Genomic DNA, 21768 nt, shown 5'->3' with positions numbered 1-21768 from the left:
AACATGGTGAATGTTTTTGGCTTATCAGATAAAGCCTGGATTCTGAGGACCTGAATGGTGAGCGAATGGACAGGTGGCCCATTGGACTGGGCAAATCTGGGCTGTCTGGACATTGCTACTCCTCACCCTGCCCTAAGGTGGGAAAGGAGGTCCAGATAATGATGATGATAATAATAATAGTGGTAGGTGGGGGAGCTCACCATCCACTCACTTTATGTAGTGCTGCTTTGGGTGTCTTCCCTTTCCTCTCTTCCTTACTCTTCTGTCTTTCTTTCCTTCATTCTCTCCTCTTTCTTCTGCCTAAGGGTGACTTTACACTCCCTCATCTGTCTTTCTTTTCTTCATTCTTTCCTCTTCCTTCTGCCTATGGGTGACTACACTGAGTTACAAGCCAAATGGTTTCCTGTACACTAGGAAACCATTTACTATGCTCGGTGGTAACCATATAACAAAATTATGGCACCTGTGGTTTAGTGGGTAATTAAGGTGCTCCAATTGGACTGAGCTTGCATAGGTTTATATCCAAGGGGTGGTTGGGGTTTATTGGTCACGTAATGCCACTCAGGGATGAATGAGGCTGGTCACTCTCATCTTAAATGTCAGGACCAACTTGCCTAACCCCAGGTTCCTACACTCCCCTATGGGGTGACATAGGATTGGATGTATGGATGAATAATAATAATAATAATAATAATAATAATAATAGAACAATAATAATAGAACAATAATAATAATAATAACAACAATAATAATAATAATTCATTCACTCACACATCATCAAATCCTGTGTTGCCCCATGAGGAACGCAGGAGCCCGGGGCTAGACAAGTTGATCCTGACATTTAAGATGAGATTGACCAGCCTCACTCATCTCTAAGTGGCATTATGTGAGCAATAAACCCCAACATCCCCTTGGATATAAACCTGCACTGGCTCAATCTGACTGGAGTGCCTTAATTGCCCTCTAAATCATCAGGTGCCATAATTTGGTTATATGGTTCCCATTCAGAGTAGTAAATGGTTTCCTGGTGAACAGGAAACCATTTGGCTCGCTCAACGTAGAGCCACCTGTAGACAGAAGGAGTAGGAAAGAATGAAGGAAAGAACGACAGAGGTCATGCTATGTGCAATAAACCTCAACCAGCCCTTGGATATAAACTGCACCTGATCAATCCGACTGGAGTGCCCTAATTACCCACTGAACCATCAGTTGCCAAAATTTGGTTATCGTATATGGCTACCACCATGTGTAGTAAATGGTTTCCTGGTGTACAGAGAAACCATCTGGCTTGTCACTCAGTGTAGAGTCACCCGTAGACAGAAGAAAGAGGAAAGAATGAAGGAAAGAAACACAGAAGAGGAAGGAAGGAAAGAAGAAAGAAAGGAAAAGACAAGCACCTGAAAGCAGCACTACATTGAGTGAGTGGATGGTGTGTGCTCCCACCTACCACTATATTATTATTATAACAACAACAATAATAATAATAATAATAATAATAATAATAATATGGAGGATGGGTGAAGCAGCAATGTCAACAACAAACAAGCAGCAACACATTTCATACCACATTAACCCACCTGACCAATTCAACTACTCGGCTGTACAGGAAAGTAACAATCCAGAACACTCATTAGCATCTCTCAGAAGCCATTACAGCACAGTATTTAGGTAAGAGCATGACTAACAGTCTCTCCTGCTTTATCCAACCTCTCTAAAAAAAGATAACCACTTTACTCATGGGACAATTTGTAAATTCCACTAAGGGAATAAAATCCATAATGCTACAGTACTGAAGTAGTTCAATATCTTACTAGACCTATTAGTGTAAATGACTGCAAAATATGATATCTTAAAGTATATATCATGGCCATCCAACAAGAAATACCCAGGAGGGAACAAACTCAACACACTGTCAGGAACACTGATATGATACAGTATGGTTATTTTGTTTTCTCCATACTATGACAGTCATCAACATCCTGGTTCAAAGCTGTTGCAAACTGAGTTATTACCATAAATCAATTCTTTTAATATACAACTACACTTAACCAAAAGCATGGGCTTAATGGCTGCTGCTGCTGCTGCTGCTGCTGCTTCACCCACCTCTTTGATGTGGCTCCCAGGGCACGGTGGTGAATTGTGGGGGTGATGTGGAGGCCCTCACCCCCAGCTAGTAATCGCACCCCCACCTTCCATGCCTCTGTCAACACTCGCACACTCATCACATCTCACCTGTAATATGTCACTACTTACAACCTTCATTACAACAGGTGTCCACTACAATGTAAAAAAAAAAAAAAAAAAAAAAAAAAAAAACTGCCTGTAATTTTGATAGTGGTAAAATCAAAGGGTGGCACTGACAAATCCAGCACCCACTTTTGGGCATAGACTTCACAGGCTGCTCCCAAGGCCCAGTAGTCCTCCTACATACCATACACCTCCACATGTCACCACTTTGGGTACAGGAAACCCTCATTATACGATATTTCGCTTATACAATGTCAAAATTTTAGTACCCTATGCCCACTATACAATGGGAACGATTTCCAACAACGACGGATCATCCGCGGCTCAGTGAACAGCGAATGTGCAAACGCAACAAAAACGTCCTCACACTGTCGGCATTAGACCACACACACTTGTCCACCGGTCCAGCCTCATTAGCTAGCCCTCCCCAGCCAGGCAGTTCTGACATTGATGAGTGAGGGCTGTGAGGCCGAGTCGGGACAATTCGCCGTCAGGACGATTCCCCATCATTTATTTACGTATCAGTTTATTTAGCAAGTACACTAGTTTTTTAATTATGTAAGTTATAAAAGTGATGGTGGTTTATTGTTTATATAGTAAATGTAAAATATGGCATCAAATCATGGGCATTAAATGAAAAATAATATATTGAAATGTGAATCAGCTGATTTATGATCGATCCTTCATCTTAGCATAAGGCTACATACGAGACATTGGCATTTATATAAATGCCTAATTACCTTAAGTGAACGATAGACATACTTTGGAATTATACAAATAATCTTCATGTTACGTCTATATAAATGTTTCGGGATATTTCGCCATCAAGTCAATTCGCCATCACAACAATAACAAGACAATTCACCATCGGGACTTTTCGTCGTCAGGATGACTCCCCGTCCTTTATTTTCATATCAGTTTATTTAGGAAGTACACCAGTTTTTTAGTACTGTACTTGTACCTCTTCAAAGTCATTTTAAAATATACCCAGGATGTTGTAGTAACAATGGAAATTAATGAAAACAGCTGTGGGTGATGCTAGAACATAATTCAAAGTCAACTACAGCAAGGTAGAAACAAGTTAAATATTGTCTAAAAGTGCAACTTACAAATGATATCCAAAGCCAATGCTATTGAATGAAAATAGACTTTGATAGATCCCCCTGAGAATTAGTTATTAAAGTATCAGTTAATCAGTAATAAGTATATTTATAGAATGACGGGGAATTGTCCTGACGGGGAACGTCCATATTATGATGACAAATTGTCGACTTCATGGCGAATTGTCTAGGAACCACATAAACAACCGTTGCTTGCTTCAGTAAAGGTAAGATCTACTGTATACTGTAGTTTTCATGCTTTTTTCTCCTTATTCACTATTAATGTGTTACTTTAAATGTTTAAACATAAGGATATTTCATGTATGTGAGTGCTAAGGCGTGTGTATGTGAGAGTTTAGGCACGTCTGGGAACGTATCCCCATTGACTCCATGTTATAATGGGATCACTATACGATGGGGTTTTCAGGAACGGAACCCCATCGTATAATGAGGGTTTACTGTATTTTTACATTTTGACAGGTCTTCTGGTAGATCAGTAAAGTCTGCGCTAGTGAATACCTCCTGTTCCCAGAAAAGGGGGAGCTGCCCCATAATAAGACCTGGCCAGCCCTTTGCCACTCCATTTTAAAAATCCTTGCTGCATCCCTATTTTGAAAATGCATTGTACACACCTGTATGTTTCAGTTTGTTCAACTGATAGCAGCTCTCCAAGCAACATCGTCTGGCAGCAACTCTGTTGAATCCCTTATCCATGATGTAGTGTGCTCCAAGTATTGCACTGATTTTATACGACCAAAGTGAAATATTTGATTCTCATCCTATGGTTCCTGACAGACTCAATGGGGTTCTAGGTAATGCTGGCATCTGAGATCATATCTGATTTACATGATCACACCACCCAACATACCTGAGTGTTACAGTGTGACTTCCACAATGAGATAATACAAACATCCAACATGCATTAACTTAAAACTGTCCACATACCGGTACTATACAGTAAACCTTACCCTTCACTGGGTTTGACACAATGTGAGTTTATACTTATACTGGAATCCCCCTTCATCTGAAAGGGTTATGGCAATTAAGTCCTTTCAGAAACTAATTTCTTTGAATGTCAATGTTATGATGTAAATTCTATGGGGTTATATCTACTGGCCATGGTGGGTTACTCATGCGACTACTCAACTCCTTCACATTGTCATCAGGAGGATAACACGTGATCTTACTCAACCCCTTCACACTGTTGTCAGAAGGATAATCCTAGTGATTTTACTCAACCCTTTCACACTGTATTCACGAGGATAATTGATGTGCTTTTACTCAACCCTTTCATACTGCCTTCAGGAGGACAACTCATGCAACTACTCAATCCCTTCACAATGTTATGAGAAGGGATACTACTCAATCTCTTCACAATGTTATAAGAAAGGTTAATCATGTGATTTTACCCAGACCCTTCACACCATCACACGGAGGGATACTTTTGTGACCTTTCCCAACCATTTCAGACTGTCATAATATAGACAATAAATATCAACACTGACAGAATACATGCAACAGAAATCAGATAATATGCAACTAAAGAAGCACAATACCTGTGACATATGTCATACATTAAGCCCTTAAAGTAGCAGAATGTCAACAAGTCATACAATGTACAGCAACACAACAATGATACTGTATTAAATTAAAACTCTTATACCAGCCCTGGTTCACTGCCATCTTAGATAAACTGCCAGCTGACATTAGGAACTCTCAAAAGACAACTTTAGGCCACTCTCACTTTACCCATCGAGTAATAATATGGTCAGTAAACACCTTTAGAACCACAACTTCCTGTGCGAACTGTGGGCTTTTTTTTTTTTTTTTTTTTTTTTTTTCTGCCTATGCAGACGTAAAACTTCACTGAAATTTTTTTTTGAAACCCAGAGTAAATGAAAACATTAAATGGGATGAGGCAATACAAACAAAAATTACCCAAAATCATTATAAAAGTCAATTAATCAATGAAGAATACACATAATGTAACATATACTGTATATACCCTACATATACATACTGTATAATCAGTAGCTACCATACACACTGGGACAATAGCCTCCACATAATTTTTGACCCTGTAAGCCATCTCGGTTGTTGGTGTCCAATTTCTCTCTTCAAAGCTGCATTTCTGTCTGCAAAAGCACCCATGACATCTGATACGGGGCTGTTGATGACATCCTCATTTAATGTACGTGCAGCAAAGAGCACTGCCTATGCCAGTTGAATGATTGGATTTGTTTCTGGTCAACTGATCCAGCGCCTACTTGGGTGGGCAATTTTTCGCTCGCTCTGTAGCAGCCAAAGTAGACGCAAGGCAGTACTTCAGAGGTCTACCGTCAGCTGCAAAAATTCCCATCAATCTTGGGAGTCACCGTTACAACCATTCCCTCTTCCCCTCCCATCCACCCTTTTCTGTCTTCTTCCCTTCCAAAAGTCCTTCCTTCATATACATATCGTGGCAACGTCAGTTGTCAAGGGCAATGGCTAAGAGCGGCAAAAAACAAGCCATGTGGTCAACAACCTCAACATGTCTCCAAATTTGGGAATATCTACACATCTAAGAGACCTTTTAAGCCACACATTAGTTTCCAAACACCGTTATCACTCTACACCTGATTCTTTTGATAGAAGACCAAATGATATAAAGCCACAACAACTCACTTTTTGGACAGCTTTTCTCCCTCCTGGTCCGCCATGGTACCGCTATTGGGGTGTGTTGGAACCTCGACCTGCTGGCGACAACAACACACTGTTACCACATCCATATGGCAGCCACCAGACCAAATATCTGGTTTCAGTAGTCAGATCATGAGATTTTAAATAAGTGACAGCATTAATTTTGTTTTTGAAAGTGTAAATAGCCTTAAACATCAATAATTAACTTCCGAAAAGTATGTTTGCAGGTAAACTGATACCTAAAAATTATTGAAGGATGTGGTACATTTTTGGTTCGCGAATGTAACTCCCACTTTTGTGCCAAACTATACATACAATCATATTGCATTGCAGCCGTTGTCTACCAAATATAATCAGGTGTTTTGTATTATAACCTTAGGCGACAATATTGTCAACTAAATAATAGGCAAGTTGAAACAAATGATGCAATGCTCGGCTCACTTGTCTCATAAAAGAGCGGGAAGTCGGGAACTCTTTCATATGAGCATTATCCAACAATTACTATGAGTTGCATAAAAATTCCATCACTTTTGTTTTTATCCTGTGGGTTTCTCTCATCTTAATTTATCCAATTCTTACTATATGTGCATCGTTGGTATCTACTAATATTTTCGATGGCTAATTAAATCTAGATAAACTTGGTTGCCATGGTTACGAGGACGCTACACTCTAGTTCAGCTCGGTAAGACAATTGCTATTTCTTGTTATTGGTAGCATAGTGATTAATGTAAGCTTTAGTTTTTTTTTTTTTTTGACAACAAAGCTTTACCACTATTTTACAATTTTGTTGTGGTAAAAACAAGATTAAATACCAGTATGCCATTATGCCATGTATTGAGTCAATGTGAAGGAGTTAGATTCATAAACACTATACCTTTTACAATATACATTTCAATTCAGTTCAGTTCACAAGCTATACTGTATAAAATTTCGTACTTTACAATGGCTTCTGTTATGCTGGGTGTAGCTCGACTTCTCGCCCTATAACACTGAAGTCGCCCCTGTAACACTGAAGTCGCGGCGCACGACTCTGAGGTTGTCATTACCGTACCCTGGCAACCTACCATGCAAAGTTTCATCCGATTTCGTATCATATTATACACGAATTATATTATTATACACGAATGTTATTATTAAAATGCTGTGCAGTCTCACAGAGGGCAACACAACACCCCCAGAAGAAGCCTACGGAGGAGCAAATACAGCGCAACTGAACTCCAGGCGACAGGGACACAAGTCTGCCCAGGTCGTGCGCCCCTATGACCAGGAGCTCGCCCACCGCCACCATTGCAGGAAAGCGAGACTACCTTCCGGGCGTGCCAACCACCAACAACCACGGGGTGGGGCTATTACTCTAGCTCCAGTCAGCACCCCTGAGACGGCCGGTAGCCGCTCAACCCTCCTACAGGAGACGGCCTGCAGCCACTCTGGAGGTAACGAGGAGACGACCGGTAGCCGCTCCTGCCTTCGACAGGAGATGGCCAGAAGCCGCTCTGAAGGTGCCCTAAACGAGACGGCCTGTAGCCGCTCAACCCTCCTACAGGAGACGGCCTGCAGCCGCTCTGGAGGTAATGAGGAGACAGCCGGTAGCCGCTCTGAAGGTGCCCCTCAAGAGATGGCCAGTAGTCGCTCGACCCTCCTACAGAAGACGGCCTGTAGCCGCTCCAGAGGTCATGAGGAGACGGCCGGTAGCTGCTCTGAAGATGCCCCTCAAGAGACGGCCTGTAGCCGCTCAACACTCCTGCAGGAGATGGCCGGTAGCCGCTCCGGAGGGAATGAGGAGATGGCCGGTAGCTGTTCTGGACGGAATAAGGAGATGGCCGGTAGCCGCTCCCGCTTTCATCAGGAGACGGCTAGTAGCCGCTCCGAAGGTGCCCTTGCGTCGGCCTGTAGCCACTCCCTTCCCCAGGCCACGGCCAGTAGCCAGGACATTGCAGCGGCCGGTAGCTGTGCCCCTAGAAGGCCACGGCCAGTAGCCGGGCGCTACGGCAGGAGACGGCCAGTAGACGCTCCTCTGTCAGGTGCTGACTCTTACCCAGGAAACTACAACCCAGAGGAAGACCCCAGCCTGGAGGAGTATTGGAGAGTCCCTGTAACTACCACCAGGCTCTTCTCACTGCAGCCAGTTCCTGAGAGGACTCGCCTGATGGACCCCGATGTATGCCAACGCCACAGCCCACTCCTGTCGGCATCCCCAACCGCCAAAGATTGCAGCCCACGGGACCTCCAGACCACCCCCAGGACCTCCACCCTGATGCCGGAGATCTTCGTTTTCCATCAGGTGCCTGAGCGAGAGGTTCAGGCAGCTGTTTGACCCCAGCCCTGAGGGCCAGACTCCCGCCCCATGCCCTGAAAGTGCGGGACCCTTCGCCACCAGCAGCCCCGGACGAGAGAGGACGCCCCTGCGCATGATCCCATGGCCCCTGAATACGGAGGCCCGTGGCAGAACTCAGCCCCGTCAGTAGTGAGGCTGAGTCGTCCACGCCACCCTTGTACCTGACCGCCATTACGTCCAGTCCCGAAAGTGAGTGACGATTAAAGAACAATGTCAGTGATATAGTGAAGTAAGGGCAGAACAGTAAGTTATCAGAATATGGGAAGTCAGTGAGAAAAGCATCAATAGTACAGTAGTATAAATGGGAGATGGAATACATAAGACAACAGTGAAACAGAGAATATGGCAGGGCAGTAAAATAAATGTCTGTCTAAGTGAACACGCTACCATATAGTGACATTGCCTCACCTTAAGATCATACGGAGGCCCCAGTGTAAGAACCATAATTAACAACATGACTGACGAACCAGTTAGACAGCCAACAGTGAAAACAGTGCCACGAACTCCAACCAATACACAAAACCTAGACTTCCCCAAGTAATAGTGTTTAGTTTCACTGCCCTAAGACTCCTGATCGTAGTGCTATTCACCTTAGGAGATCTTGTCCCAAGTAGTATCCTGTGCGATACCCATACTAACACCCATAATCTAGGCCTTAGGATTATAATTGTTCAGCATAATTACTCTTCTGACATCTGCCCGTTCCACTATAGAATTTAGCAATAAACATGTAAGGTGCCTTGAGTTTTTGTGTCCTGCCTCTCTTTTATTTGTCTGAGTTCCGGTCTAGAAAGAGAACCCAGCTACACACTAGGCGTTAGAGGGACGGGAAGCCGACCCTAAAACACCTAGCATTACAATTATACACGAACATATTATACATGAATCACATGCGTCTTATAAACGAAATTGGACGCACTGTCGAGGGTAGGTTGCTAGGGTACGATAATAACAACCTCAGTCGTGTGCCGTGATTATATCTATTGAGAGGGGTCCTCTTTCGAGATCAGAACTAGAATACACTCCAAGAGGAACAGGGCATAACATGGCAGGCCAACCTTACACATATATTGCCTTAATTGTAATCCTCCCAATATACAACAATAATATACAGTACGGGCAAGTATGGTCACTGTCAGGCATCAATATACACAATCATATATGGTGCAGATAAGTATAGTCACTGTCAGGCTTCATCATACAACAATAACACACAATACAGGGAAATATAGACACTGTCAGGTTCCTTCTTGGGCTGCTGGGGCCTTGGCTGATCACAGGTGGCGCCCGGGCATGGGAGGCAGGTCGTCATGTGTGCCCTTCCAAAGGGAACATGGAACTACTGCCAGGGGTGAAGTCGTCCAGGTGGGGCTGCTTGTTGGCATACAGGGAGGCCGTTTCCTGAGGGGGCCTCGACCTGTGGTGTGGCCCTCTGGACTGAGGCCAAACAGGGCCAACAGGCGTGCCTGCCTTCACCTGCTCCTGGCGGAGGGCTGTCTGCAGTTGGGACTCGGGAGGTCCTGCCCTGGGGTCCTGGGGGCATCCCTGGGTGACTGAGGTCTGTGGTCACCGCTGGGTCAGGCAGCCGTCAGGAGCTGCCTGCGGCGTCCCTTCTTAGTGGCGTCTGTCAGCGGCGGGCGTCGTCCAGGGGCAGCATGTAGGACGTGGATCCCCAGGTCCAGGAGAGGTCCTCGCCACCACTCCTTGAACTGCAACTCCCCTGGGGGGGCTGCACCTGTGAGGAGAGAGAGAGAGAGAGAGACATCCCACTCAGCCTCCGGATGGGTGGTGGGCCGAGCCACAGACTTCCTCCGAAGGGATAGTCTCAAGGGCTGTGGATGAAGGGCGTACAGTGGCCATCCCTTCCCCAGTGCATACAGTGGCCATCACCGTGGTTCCACAAACCCTAGAGACAACTACTAAATGGCGTACAGTGGCCATCCCTTCCCCAATGCGTACAGTGGCCATCACTGTGGTTCCACAAGCCCTAGAGACAAGAGCTGAAGAGCGTACAGTGGCCGTCCCTTCCCTTGTACATACAGTGGCCATCACCGCGGTGCTGTTCCCTAAGGAGGAGGCAGACAAAGTGTGTACAGTGGCCATCCCTTCCCCAGTGCATACAGTGGCCATCACCGTGGTTCTATCTCTGCCTGGCTTACCAGCCGACGTGCATACAGTGGCAGTCATGTCCTGCCCGAAGTGGACAGTGGCTGTCACCAAGGGGCTGGTTCCAGGGGTGGCTGCAGCCGACATGCGTGCAGTGGCCATCACGTCCTGCCCAATGCACACAGTGGCCATCACCGCGAGGCTGCAGGGGACAACATCTGAAGGGCATACAGTGGCCGTCCCTTCCCCGGTGCATACAGTGGCCATCATCGCGGTGCTGCTTGGGACTGTCTGGAGACAAGTCCCACTCCGATCCTGGCAAGGGCTGGCCCGGCTGAGATGTCGTTGGCCGGGACTGTTCTGCTGGTGGATGTGTTGAGGGGAAGAGGGGTGCAGGGCTGTGGGACACCTAGGCCCCTCTTGCTTGGGCCCGGTGCTCTCTACATGTGTCCCCATGGTCTCTTCCTGGGGTAGGTGTGGGGCTGTGGGTCCTTCCTGGGGTGGGTGTTGTGACACCCCTCCCTTGGTGTCTCGGGGGGGGTAGATTTCAGTTTCATTACAAAGATACAAGAAAAAATGGAATTAAATAGGCAGTAGTGCATAAACTGATTGTTTGTCAGCTTTATGTTTTAGTTTGATTTATTGATTGAAATACTATTGTAAAGGTATACAGAGTACAATCTGTATAACTGTTTTGAGAGTGACAACCACCACGAGTCTGGCAGAGACTGACATCTAAATTATCACATGTGGGGGAAAAAGGTGGTAATAACAAGCCCACGTGGCCTCTTACCATAAAACCACAACAGAGGGGTAACGTATTGGGTGTGGAATGTTGGTGGGCAGAGGGGCTGAGGCAGGAAAGTATACTGTGTGAAAATGAGTGTTATATAAGTCTCAATGGGTGTAAAGAAATGGGTGTGAGGGAGAAAGGAATGGATGTGATGGTGACTGTGTTATAGGATTGATAGTTTGGATAGGCTGTGTAGTGAAAGTAGACTATATTTCAAGATTTTCTACGTCAACCTACCTAACTGAGCATGCAATCTCTCATACTTGGTACCTTGTGATGCGGGCAAAAATCATCATCATCATCATCAATATCAGCACCAGCAGCAGCAGCATCAAGACACAGCTTTGCCAACAGTGGGTGTGGTGATGAAGAGGGTGGATGTGAGGGCATTGGCAACTCTACTTTATCCTCCCTCGGACGACAGCGATGACGAGACGCAACACAGAGGTGGTAAGTAAAACATGAGTAATTAATAACACAGGTAACTAACACAACATAGATAATTACCACAGAACTGGTAATTAACACAACATAGATAATTAACACAACTGGTAATTAACAAAAAAGGAGGCAATTACCAACAACTCTGGCAGTTAACACAAAAGTTAATACAACACAGGTAAATAGGTAATTAACAACACAAGTACTTAACTAATAATTAACACAAGACCAGTAATTAAGATGACATAAAAATTAACACATTGGACAAGTAATTAATATATAACTAACATAAAACAAGTAATCAACACAAAACTCAGATAATTAACAAATAATTAACAATTAAAAGTAATTACCACAACAGGTAATTAACACAGGTAGCACCCAACCTTCATTACCAGATTGCTTGTGCATATTGGATGTCAAAATTCTCTCTTCCTTCACCTTTCTCAGTCCCTCTCTGTGCTTACTCTCATCTCTTCTTATTTCTCCCATTCTTCCTGTCATTGTTTATTACTGTACTCTTCTTTTCACTTCAGGTGGCTCAACACTGAGTGACAGGCCTAATTGTTTTCTGTAGCCCATGAAATCATCTACAACATCGGGTGGTAAGCATGTAACCAAGTAATTGGGTTATAAGGACCCTACTATGATCCCCCTGCTAACTGGGTGGAGAAACGTAACTATGGAGTCCATCCAGGAACCAAACCTCCACAGTCATCCCCTCATCTCACTCTGGTGAGGCATTGTCTGCCACAAGGTAACATAAGTTTACTGTAGGAAATGGCCCAGTAGGGGTGGTGGCCTGTCTGTGGTTGAAGAATCTGATCAGCCAGACAGACTGGGGTTACTCAACAACAAAAACAATGAAGACATAAAAGCAAATGAAAAAACTAAAGTGTAATAGGTAATACTGTAGGCGTTAGAAGCCTTGCCAGCAGACAAGAATATGACTTTCGATGTCAATTAGCAATCAAAAGTTGGACTCTCAAATAGCCTGCTAATCACCCTGCCTCTTGCCCTAGGCATAACCCCTGCAGATCTGGGTCACAGTTGCCCTCCTAGAAGAGCCCCAGGTGACACCACTGGGTCGGCCCCGCATTGCGTCAACAGGATGGGATGGGGGGACAAGGAGGAAGCAGGGGAAGAGGAGGGATGGGAGGACCAGGAGGGGGAACCACCTGACCCTCGCCCTCAGCCTCACTATGAAATCACTTTCAGGCAAAGAGTAACAGCATCTCATGTCTACCTACCAGTGAGTATTCATCTTAACAAACACTTCTACATAAATATTTGTACATTAAATAAGTAAAACTCCTTATCTTGCTACCTCAAACTGTCCTCCTACACATACTCCTCCATTTTCATTTAATTTTTTATCCACTAGATGAGTATGGATGGGTGTGAGGAAGACCTAGTGGTGCGAGTGGAGCTGCCGGGTGACCTGTTAAGTGATGTCACTCTGGAGGTCACACGTTCAGCCCTCACCCTCTCCTCCCCAGCCCACCACCTGGCCCTACCACTTCCCCGCCCTGTTGACCAGCGGCGGGGTGTGGCCACGTGGGACCCTGCCACACATGCCCTTGTTGTCACACTGCCCACCATCCGTCGGCCACACCCATGCCATGAGCTGACTCCAGCCACACTCTGACCTCTACCAGCCATGCCTTAATCAACACCCAGCCCACTGTCCCCCTTCCTTACCCAGCCACACCCTGACCTCTTCTAGCCATGCCCTAATTGTTACCCTGTCTGTTGTCCCCCATCTTTACCCTGCTATACTCTCACCCCTGTCACACCCTGTTCCCTGCCAACCATGACAATAATATTCACCTTGAACAATGTTCCACATCCCATCCTCACTTTGACCCCTGCCACACCCTGACTATCCCCTCCCGATTTTAATTGGGACACACAAATTTAAGGAAAACGAAAGTCTCAGGATCCATCATTACTCCAGGTGCTCACTATATCCTTAAATATTTTGGACCATAATAGGCTAACCTTGGCCCACTACACCTTGCAAGGTGTAATCCAAGAGACTGTGGGCCATATTACAGGTGGTAGACTTCATAGCACTTCTTCCTCAGGGATTTATAGTGCATATTATACCTTAACATGCTTTTGCATGTTATTAACTGTTTATCATTTTAATGCTGACATAGTTTGCATCATAAAATACATGGAGGAGATGTAATGTGCAGTATAAATCACTAAGAAGGTGTTAGGAAATCTCCACAAACACTTAGAATGTTACCATTTCCATTACCATCACCTCCCTCACTCCCCCAAATGCTCACCATCAGCCCATACTGCCAGCTCAGCATGGTGTGTACAAGCACCTTCATTTAGTACTCGTTTCACTATCACAGAAAATTATGAAGTGTAGCATGGACAAGATATATATATATATATTTTTTTTTTTAATGCGAGGAAGAAGGAACCAAAGGCCATGAGCCCGCAGTAACAGTTTCCTCCAAGAGAAAAACAAAATACAATATAGAGCCAAATTCAAGATCCGATCATTTTGAGATGCCTGGACACACTGCGTTTGAAAGTCTGGAGATCATAGGCAGCAGGAAATACAGACAGAGGGAGACAGTTCCAGAGCCGACCTGTTGCATAAATGAAAGACTGGGAGTAACGGTTAACTCTTGCATTAGAAAGTTGGACAGAAAAGGGATGAGAGTTTGCTGCCAGACGGGTGCTATGCGCCCGTCGTAGAGGTGGAGGAATGCAAGCAGACAGTTCAGAGGAGCAGTGACCATTAAAGTAGCGATAGAAAAGAGATAAAGATGCAACAGTGCGGCGAAGAGACAGAGGTTGAAGGGAGTCAGTAAGAGGAAGAGAGTTAATGAGACGAAAAGCCTTTGACTCCACCCTATTGAGAAGAGCTGTATGTGGGGAGCCTCCCCACACATGAGAGTTGTACCCCACACAGGGGCGGATAAAACCCCTGTATAGAGTCAACAATTGTGCAGGGGTAAAGAAAGAGCGGAGTCGGCTTAGCACACCCAATCTCTTGGAAGAAGATTTTACATGAGATATAATATGATCTTTCCAAGATAAGTCCTAAGTAAATGAAACCCCAAGCATGTTCAAGGATGATGCAGGATTAAGCTGAATATTATTAAACATTAGTGAGTATACCTGTGGAAGATTTTGTCGGGTTGATAGGTGTAAGAACTGAGTCTTAGATGCATTAAAGACAACCATATTATTTTTACCCCAGTCAGAGATACGAGCCAAGTCAGACATTAGGTGTGCCATAGCCTCATCCCTTGTTTGTTGAAGTAACTGTTGAGATGGGCGTTGCAGGAACCGAATGGAAAGGTGAAGGGTGGAGTCATCAGCGTATGAGTGGATAGGGTTAGATGTACAGCTTAGAAGATCATTGATGAATAAAAAGGAAGAGAGTTGGTGATAGGACAGAGCCCTGAGGAACACCACTGTTGATAGATCTAGGAGAAGAACGATGGCCGTCTACAACAGCAGCTATAGAACGACCAGAAAGGAAGCTAGCGATGAAGGCACAGATAGAAGGATAGAAACCGTAGGAGGGCAGTTTGGAAATTAAAGATTTATGCCAGACTCGATCGAGAGCCTTGAGATGTCAAGTGCAATGGCAAAGCTTTCGCCAAAGTCCCGAAAGGAGGATGACCAGGAGTCTGAAAGGTAGGAGAGAAGATCGCCAGTGGAGCGTCCCTGACGGAACCCATACTGATGATCGGAAAGAAGGTTGTGATAGGAAAGATGCCTTAAAATTTTTCTATTAAGAATTAACTCGAAAACTTTTGAAATACAGGACGTTAAAGCAATTGGACGATAGTTGGAGGGTTGGGAGTGGTCACCCTTCTTTGGGACTGGCTGAATGAGAGCAAACTTCCAGCAAGAAGGAAAGGTACAAGTTGACAGACAAAGGCGAAAGAGTTTGCCTAGGCAGGGTGTAAGCACAGAAGCAAAGTTCTTGAGAACAACAGGAGGGACCCCATCAGGCCCATATGCCTTGTTAGTACTGAGGCCAGTGATGGCAGAAAATACATTAACTGAAGAAATTTTCATGTCAGCCATGAGGAAGTCAGAGGGGGGAAGTGATGGAGGAACAGCACCGGAATCGTCTAAGGTGGAATTGGAGGAGAAAGTCTGTGCGAAGAGATCTGCTTTATCAGTAGAAGAAATAGCTACAGAACCATCAGAGTAGAAAAGAGGAGGGAAGGATGATGAGGTAAAGTTGTTAGAAAGATTTTTGGCAAGGTGCCAGAAGGAGCGGAAAGAATTCGAGTTGGAGAGTTGAGAGCATTTAGTATGGATGAAATTATTTTTTGCAGAGCGAAGAACAGACTTAGCACGATTACGGGCAGAAATGTAAAGATGATGTGATTCAGGGGTGGGTTGGCTCCGGTACCTTTTGTAGGCCCTCTCTTTATTGCGGACAGCATTAGAACAAGCGTGATTAAACCAAGGCTTTCTTGCGTCAGTCAAAGGATGTGAGAAAGGAATGTATGCTTCCATGCCCGAGAGAATAACCTCCGTAATGCGCAAGGCACACTCAGATGGCTCACGGCCATGGAAGCAATAATCATTCCAGGGAAAATCAAAGATGGATGTACACATTACTCTCACTAAATTTTTACAGATGCTTTGCTAGAGGAGTTTGTGTCAGAATATACTGTACTTGGGATTTTTACCATGAGGATCGCTTCTAGTTAAACAGAATCATCATATATTATCCTGGGTTAAAAAAAAAAAAAAAAAAATGCATTCATAGTAACAGAACAAAAAGCTTTATCAAAACAGTTTTCAACCTTTGACTGCTAAGATTTTTCAGATGAGTAAGACCACCATCTATCCCAAAGGAAAAACTTGCAGTAATTGCATTCACAGTGAGAAGGTTTCTCAGGAGAGTTTCCGATCATTCACAAAATAAATAATAATGTTTCAGCTTAAACATAATACCTAATTATAACTGGAGTAGCAAAATGTTTAATCAGTATAGTTTATAATCCTGTGACTGTTGGAACCTCTTTTTATTGGAACAACTTACTCTCATGGGGTGCTATTCTGTGTGACATAGGAGGCTTCTTAGTATCGCATCCTTACATTACAGCTCAGTATATTCCATTATGTTACTAATACAAACTACAGGACAGTATACTGATATTAAAATGATTTGAATAGTCCCATACAACAGAATGTTAACATGACTATCTATCTATTGCCAGATGCCTTAATTCTGCAGGGGGTGGTCACAAACAAATCTCCTCCATGTCGCCCTGTCCTCCGCCATTTCACTGCCCTGCTCCCAGCTTACACCCCCCATCTCTCCTATACCTCTCTGCTCCATCCCTCCATCTCATCCTTGGCCTCCCCATTCCTCTCCCCCCCCTCCACCTCACTCATATACTCTCTCCTTGTCAGTCTCTCACCGTCTATCCTCTCCACATGACCAAACATTTGATGTACAAAATAAACTGTTAAGGATGAGCTGCTACAAAGCCTCCTATGCTACTTACAACATGGTACATCATCCTGAGTAAAATGTCTAGATCCAGCTTTTTTCACAGCAGCAAATAGTGTTGTTCAAGATAGTTCTTTCAGCCCTGTGGCTCCTATGTTTTCTCTCTGCTTTATAAAATTATCTTAAATCATCCTAAGTAGATTTCATGGCAGCAGAGGGGTTGATATAGGTATAGTGTGGTTAACCCCTCCACTCTGCAAAGTCTGCCCTGAGTGTAGCATATATGAAATATGAGACATTGTACTTAAAAGGGTTAATGGAAATTGGTTTTAACCCTTTTACTATGGGACGTCTCTCCTGAACTGAATTAGAGTCTAGGAACAAGAATAATACAAAAAATCTCACGGAAAGGTTTAACCTGTTTCCATGACTACAGAGATTAGATATGAATCTTATCTAGTTTAAGACCTGTATTCCTGCAAGCTTAGGAGGCTTTCTAGCACCACTTCTTTAGATTTATTTTATTTATTACACCTTAATATTCTTATATCAACATCATAACAGGTAACTCCACTGCATGGTTATACAAATATCCCTCAACTCTCTCCATATTCTTAGAAAGGAAAATGATGGACTGCAGAAGGACAAAGCCCGCAGTCCACCAGTTCACATCAAGATGAGCCTGAGTCCACAACAACAATAACAATGGTGTTCATTAATAATATTCATCATTTCATTCATTGCCAGACGCCATGTATCCCAGACAGGGTGGCCAAGGGCTTAGAGTTAATTGTTTTACAGGGAGGGGCACTAATCCTCCACCAACCCCACTTGACGTAGGGATGCCAACAGCATCTGGTGTTCCCAGGCGGTCACCCATCCAAGTACTAACCAGACCCAACGTTGCTTAACTTCGCTGATCAAACGGGAAGCGGTGTACTCAATTAATAATATACTTGAGATTATTAATGTGCCATATGCAGAAAAAAACTGGTAAGGAAGAGGTGCCACAGAGTCTTCAAAGCTGCCGGAAATATAGGCCTAAGTGTTTAAATGCTTACATGTTATCTGTTCTAGTCAGCTTGTACTGTATGTTATAATAAGTTTGTTTTCACCTGATGAAGCTGGGCCACTTCCTTAAGTTGAAAACAAAGGCATGATTGCAAGAAATTTGATAAGCCACAATTATGAGGTACAAATGAATCTCCTCAATTACTAAATATATCAAATCTTTAATCTGACCACACCTGGTCATTAGTTACTCTAAAAAGGGAGCAGAGATCTTTTTCAGGTTAGAACAAACATGTGTTAATGATGTCATGAAGAGTTTTATGTGACCAGTTATTGTCTGCTTGTTAGTGTTGTGGTTGTGATGTGTTTAGAGGATATATCAGCATTGTTATGGTGGGATCTTTTAAGGATTTTATTACAGGTTTGGTGTGAAGCCATTAATACAGAGTGATAGGTGTTCCTAGGTTGTTTAATTTCATGTTACCTTTTATGATTAATTCATCTCACAGGCTACATCAGATTTCTGTTACTAGAACAAATGATAAGAGAAGCTTCTACATGTTCCTTTCTTCGTCCTTCCTGCCAACAGCAAATTCATGATAATTTCCTTTCATAAGCAAGATTAGGTTTTGCTGAAAAAAAAAAAGAAAAAAAAAAGAGATCGCAAAATCCAAAACTGTTGGTGCTTCTGGTAAAAGATACTATAGTTAAAAAGAGGTAGATGTAAAATGTGGCTGATCCACTGTAACAAGTGAATAAGTTGGGTGGGAGGGAGACAGGAAAGAGCACAAATTCTTTATTTTTTCTAACATTCTAGGAAAATTCTTTCTGAAGATGGCTCTGGATTGCCCAAATTATGAAATTCAAGCTATATCCTCTCTCCCTTCTACCTAAGTTATCCACATGATTATAAGTTTGCTCATAAATTTGGTTTCAGCATCGGAAAGAAGGTAAAACACAAACTGTGCAGTGTGAATGTTCATGCAATCAAAAAAATTATAACTGTTCACATGAAATACTGTAATTTGACACCACAAGCGATGATACTGCAAAATGCCTGCTGGTCCTGCCCAACAACAATACTGAATCTTAACTTCATGTATTACCAGTATGTACTGCACTGGCAGCATTTTCTTATTAATCCATTGGAAGTATTGTTACTTAACACACATGACAATGGGAAATAGATTAATATACTTGCACAACATTCACGCCTCCTGCACAGTATTTTTCTTGATTGACCGTCTATCTGTACCATCATCTGTTAATTTGTGATATATATATATATATATATATCCATTCATGTATTATCTGTTAACCTTGTTACACATACCATTTATACAATAGCAAGTTAACTGCAGTGCACATACCTTCATGTAATTAATGATGGTAATGACAATGATAAGGTCACCCAACTCATTTGGACGTGAACCCAGTTGAATGCAGGCTGAAGTTGCTCTCCTCCTCCAGTCCACCATCCCCATTTCAGAGAACAGGGAGGGAGATAAGGGATGTTTGCAAAGCACTTTGAGCCACAGCCCAAAAGTGTCCCCCTTCTGCACCTATTAATACAGATTAAAGATGATAATGCAGTAACTGTTAAGAAGTTATATATTACAATGTGTTAGGCTATGTAAAATAAAAATCTATTATCACAGTACTGAGCAATCATTATTTATTTCAGTCTGTAATACTATTTCACCTGTTATTAGTTCTATGAAACCTGAAGGGGTTGATATAATGAACTGACAGTTAAATTTTACTAGATGGACATGGCACGGTTTCATTCCTTATCTTCAATTTTGGAAATTGCTCTTGCACAACCTAGTAAATAACTTGCTTTTGAATACCATATTGCACAGCACAGCCTATGGGATGGAACTGAAAAATTTGATACCATAAATGTGTGAATGAATATATCTACTCTGCTTACCAATGTAATGTATTTGACTGGTATGACTAATCTGGAACAAAATACTGTGTAACGTTATGCTGTACTCTGAATCTATTAACCTCTTGAACCCGTGATTTTTTTTTTTTTTTTTTTTTTTCCTGCTACCAGACAATTGGACTGAGCTTAGAACAGGACTCCTTTTTCTGAAAAGGTTTATTAGAGCTATAAAGTATCTAACCCATCCAGTTTGGAGAGTCTAGCTTAATTAAATCACTACAAGGCAGCAAAAACAAATGAAAAAAATATATCCTCAGGTGCACTGAGTTAACCCCCAGTATCATTCAATGTTTTTTCTCACATTTAATCCACAGCGGCTGCACCAGGAACACCTCCAAGTCTATGATGCTGTAGAGGGACACCTTGCAGTGGCACTGACATAATGCAACTGGTCAGCTCTGCTACCTGATTATACAAATATTCCTCAACTACCTCCCTATTCTCCAAAAGGAGGCTGGTGGAGTGCAGAAGGGCAGCAACTTCAGACTGCAGCCCACTGGGCTCATGTCCAAATGAGCCTGGAATTACTACTACTACACCATTACTACTACTAGGTTACTACTACTACTACAGTATTACTACTACATTACAGTACTATTACTACAGTACTACTATTTCTACAGTACTACTATTACTACTACTACTACTACCACCAGCACCACCACTACCACCACCACTGTTACTACTCTTAACACCACCACCATACTACAAGCCTCTCCAACCACTGCTGTACTCCCTGTAACTACTCCCTGGTTCTGTCTCCTATGTACCACTGTCTCTTTCCGTCACACCCTGAAGTTATGGGTAAATTAAACGCAGTGCTACAAAAGTTCATTATTTTATCAATACATCATAACAAAATACATGAACACTGACTCCACTATTACACATGGCAGGCAAGAGGTTAGTCACACACACAAACATACACACGCACACACTGGTAGACTGGCGGTGGAAGGAGGTAGAAGACAGCAGGAGGGGAGGGGGAGAGATGAGGGAGAAAGCGCAAAGGGAGGTAGAAAAAAGAGAGGAGGAAGAAAGGTGGAAGGCAGAGGAAAATAGGAAGGAGAAATAGGGAATGACGTAAAGGTGGAAGGTAGAGGGAAAATGAGGAAAGAGCAGAGAAAGATGGAAAGGGGGGAAGCACAGGAAGCAAAGATGGAGACAAGCTAGAGACAATGTAGGAAAATAAAGTATGGAGGGAAAGAGAGTACAAAATGGAAAGGACAGAAGACTGACATTTTAACTCTATGTCCCACTACAAGAATATGATTAGTTGAACAAATCGTTTTCATTTTCGTTTTCGTTTTTAAAGGCTCCAACATGCTTGCATGTGTCGGCCTTGGTCACCTAATGGCGGCTCTCCATGCTGCACGATCCATTGCAGCCTCCCTGTTCAGTCCCTTAACCCTAAGGTCACACTTAATGACCTCGTCCCATGTCTTTCTCGGTCTACCCCTCATAACCCCACCCCCAATATTAACACTTCTCACCTTCCTCACCCAACTATCATTCCCCATCCTCTCCACATGTCCAAACCACCTCAATCTACCTCTCCTCATCACAACACCAATACACTCCAGTCCCATCCTACCTCTCAACTCTTCCATTGTAAACCCAGCCCCTCCAGGCCTTGGACGCAGGGACGCA

The 21768-nt window shown here is 43.4% G+C and overlaps 2 protein-coding genes across 4 annotated transcripts in view; one reads left to right on the top strand and one right to left on the bottom strand.

Annotated features, from left to right (window-relative positions):
- LysRS (Lysyl-tRNA synthetase) overlaps positions 1-6052 on the bottom strand; it is a 45267-nt gene extending 39215 nt beyond the window's left edge. Inside the window, exons 1-3 of one of the 3 annotated variants that reach the window (XM_080268619.1) lie at positions 6012-6034; positions 3980-4041; positions 2104-2232 (exon numbers count right to left, since the gene is read on the bottom strand). In XM_080268619.1, the coding sequence (XP_080124745.1) occupies positions 2104-2222 (119 nt within the window). In that variant the 5' untranslated portion in view covers positions 2223-2232; positions 3980-4041; positions 6012-6034. Of the gene's footprint in view, positions 1-2103; positions 2233-3979; positions 4042-6011 lie in introns of all 3 variants that reach the window. The other 2 variants (XM_080268618.1, XM_080268621.1) reach the window with 2 other exon arrangements.
- A 5573-nt stretch (positions 6053-11625) lies between these two features.
- On the top strand, positions 11626-13349 carry LOC145394687 (uncharacterized). The gene is made up of 3 exons (XM_080268463.1): positions 11626-11710; positions 12724-12953; positions 13086-13349. The coding sequence occupies exons 1-3, from the start codon at positions 11626-11628 to the stop codon at positions 13347-13349; spliced, it is 579 nt and encodes a 192-aa protein (XP_080124589.1).
- The last annotated feature ends 8419 nt before the right edge of the window (positions 13350-21768 follow it).

This window comes from Coenobita brevimanus, chromosome 28 (genome assembly GCF_032717465.1).
Source record: "Coenobita brevimanus isolate Jiangsu-jjx chromosome 28, ASM3271746v2, whole genome shotgun sequence".
Classification (NCBI taxonomy): domain Eukaryota; kingdom Metazoa; phylum Arthropoda; class Malacostraca; order Decapoda; family Coenobitidae; genus Coenobita; species Coenobita brevimanus.
The sequence above is the reverse complement of the archived record's forward strand: the minus strand, read 5'-3'. Positions and strand labels throughout refer to the sequence as shown.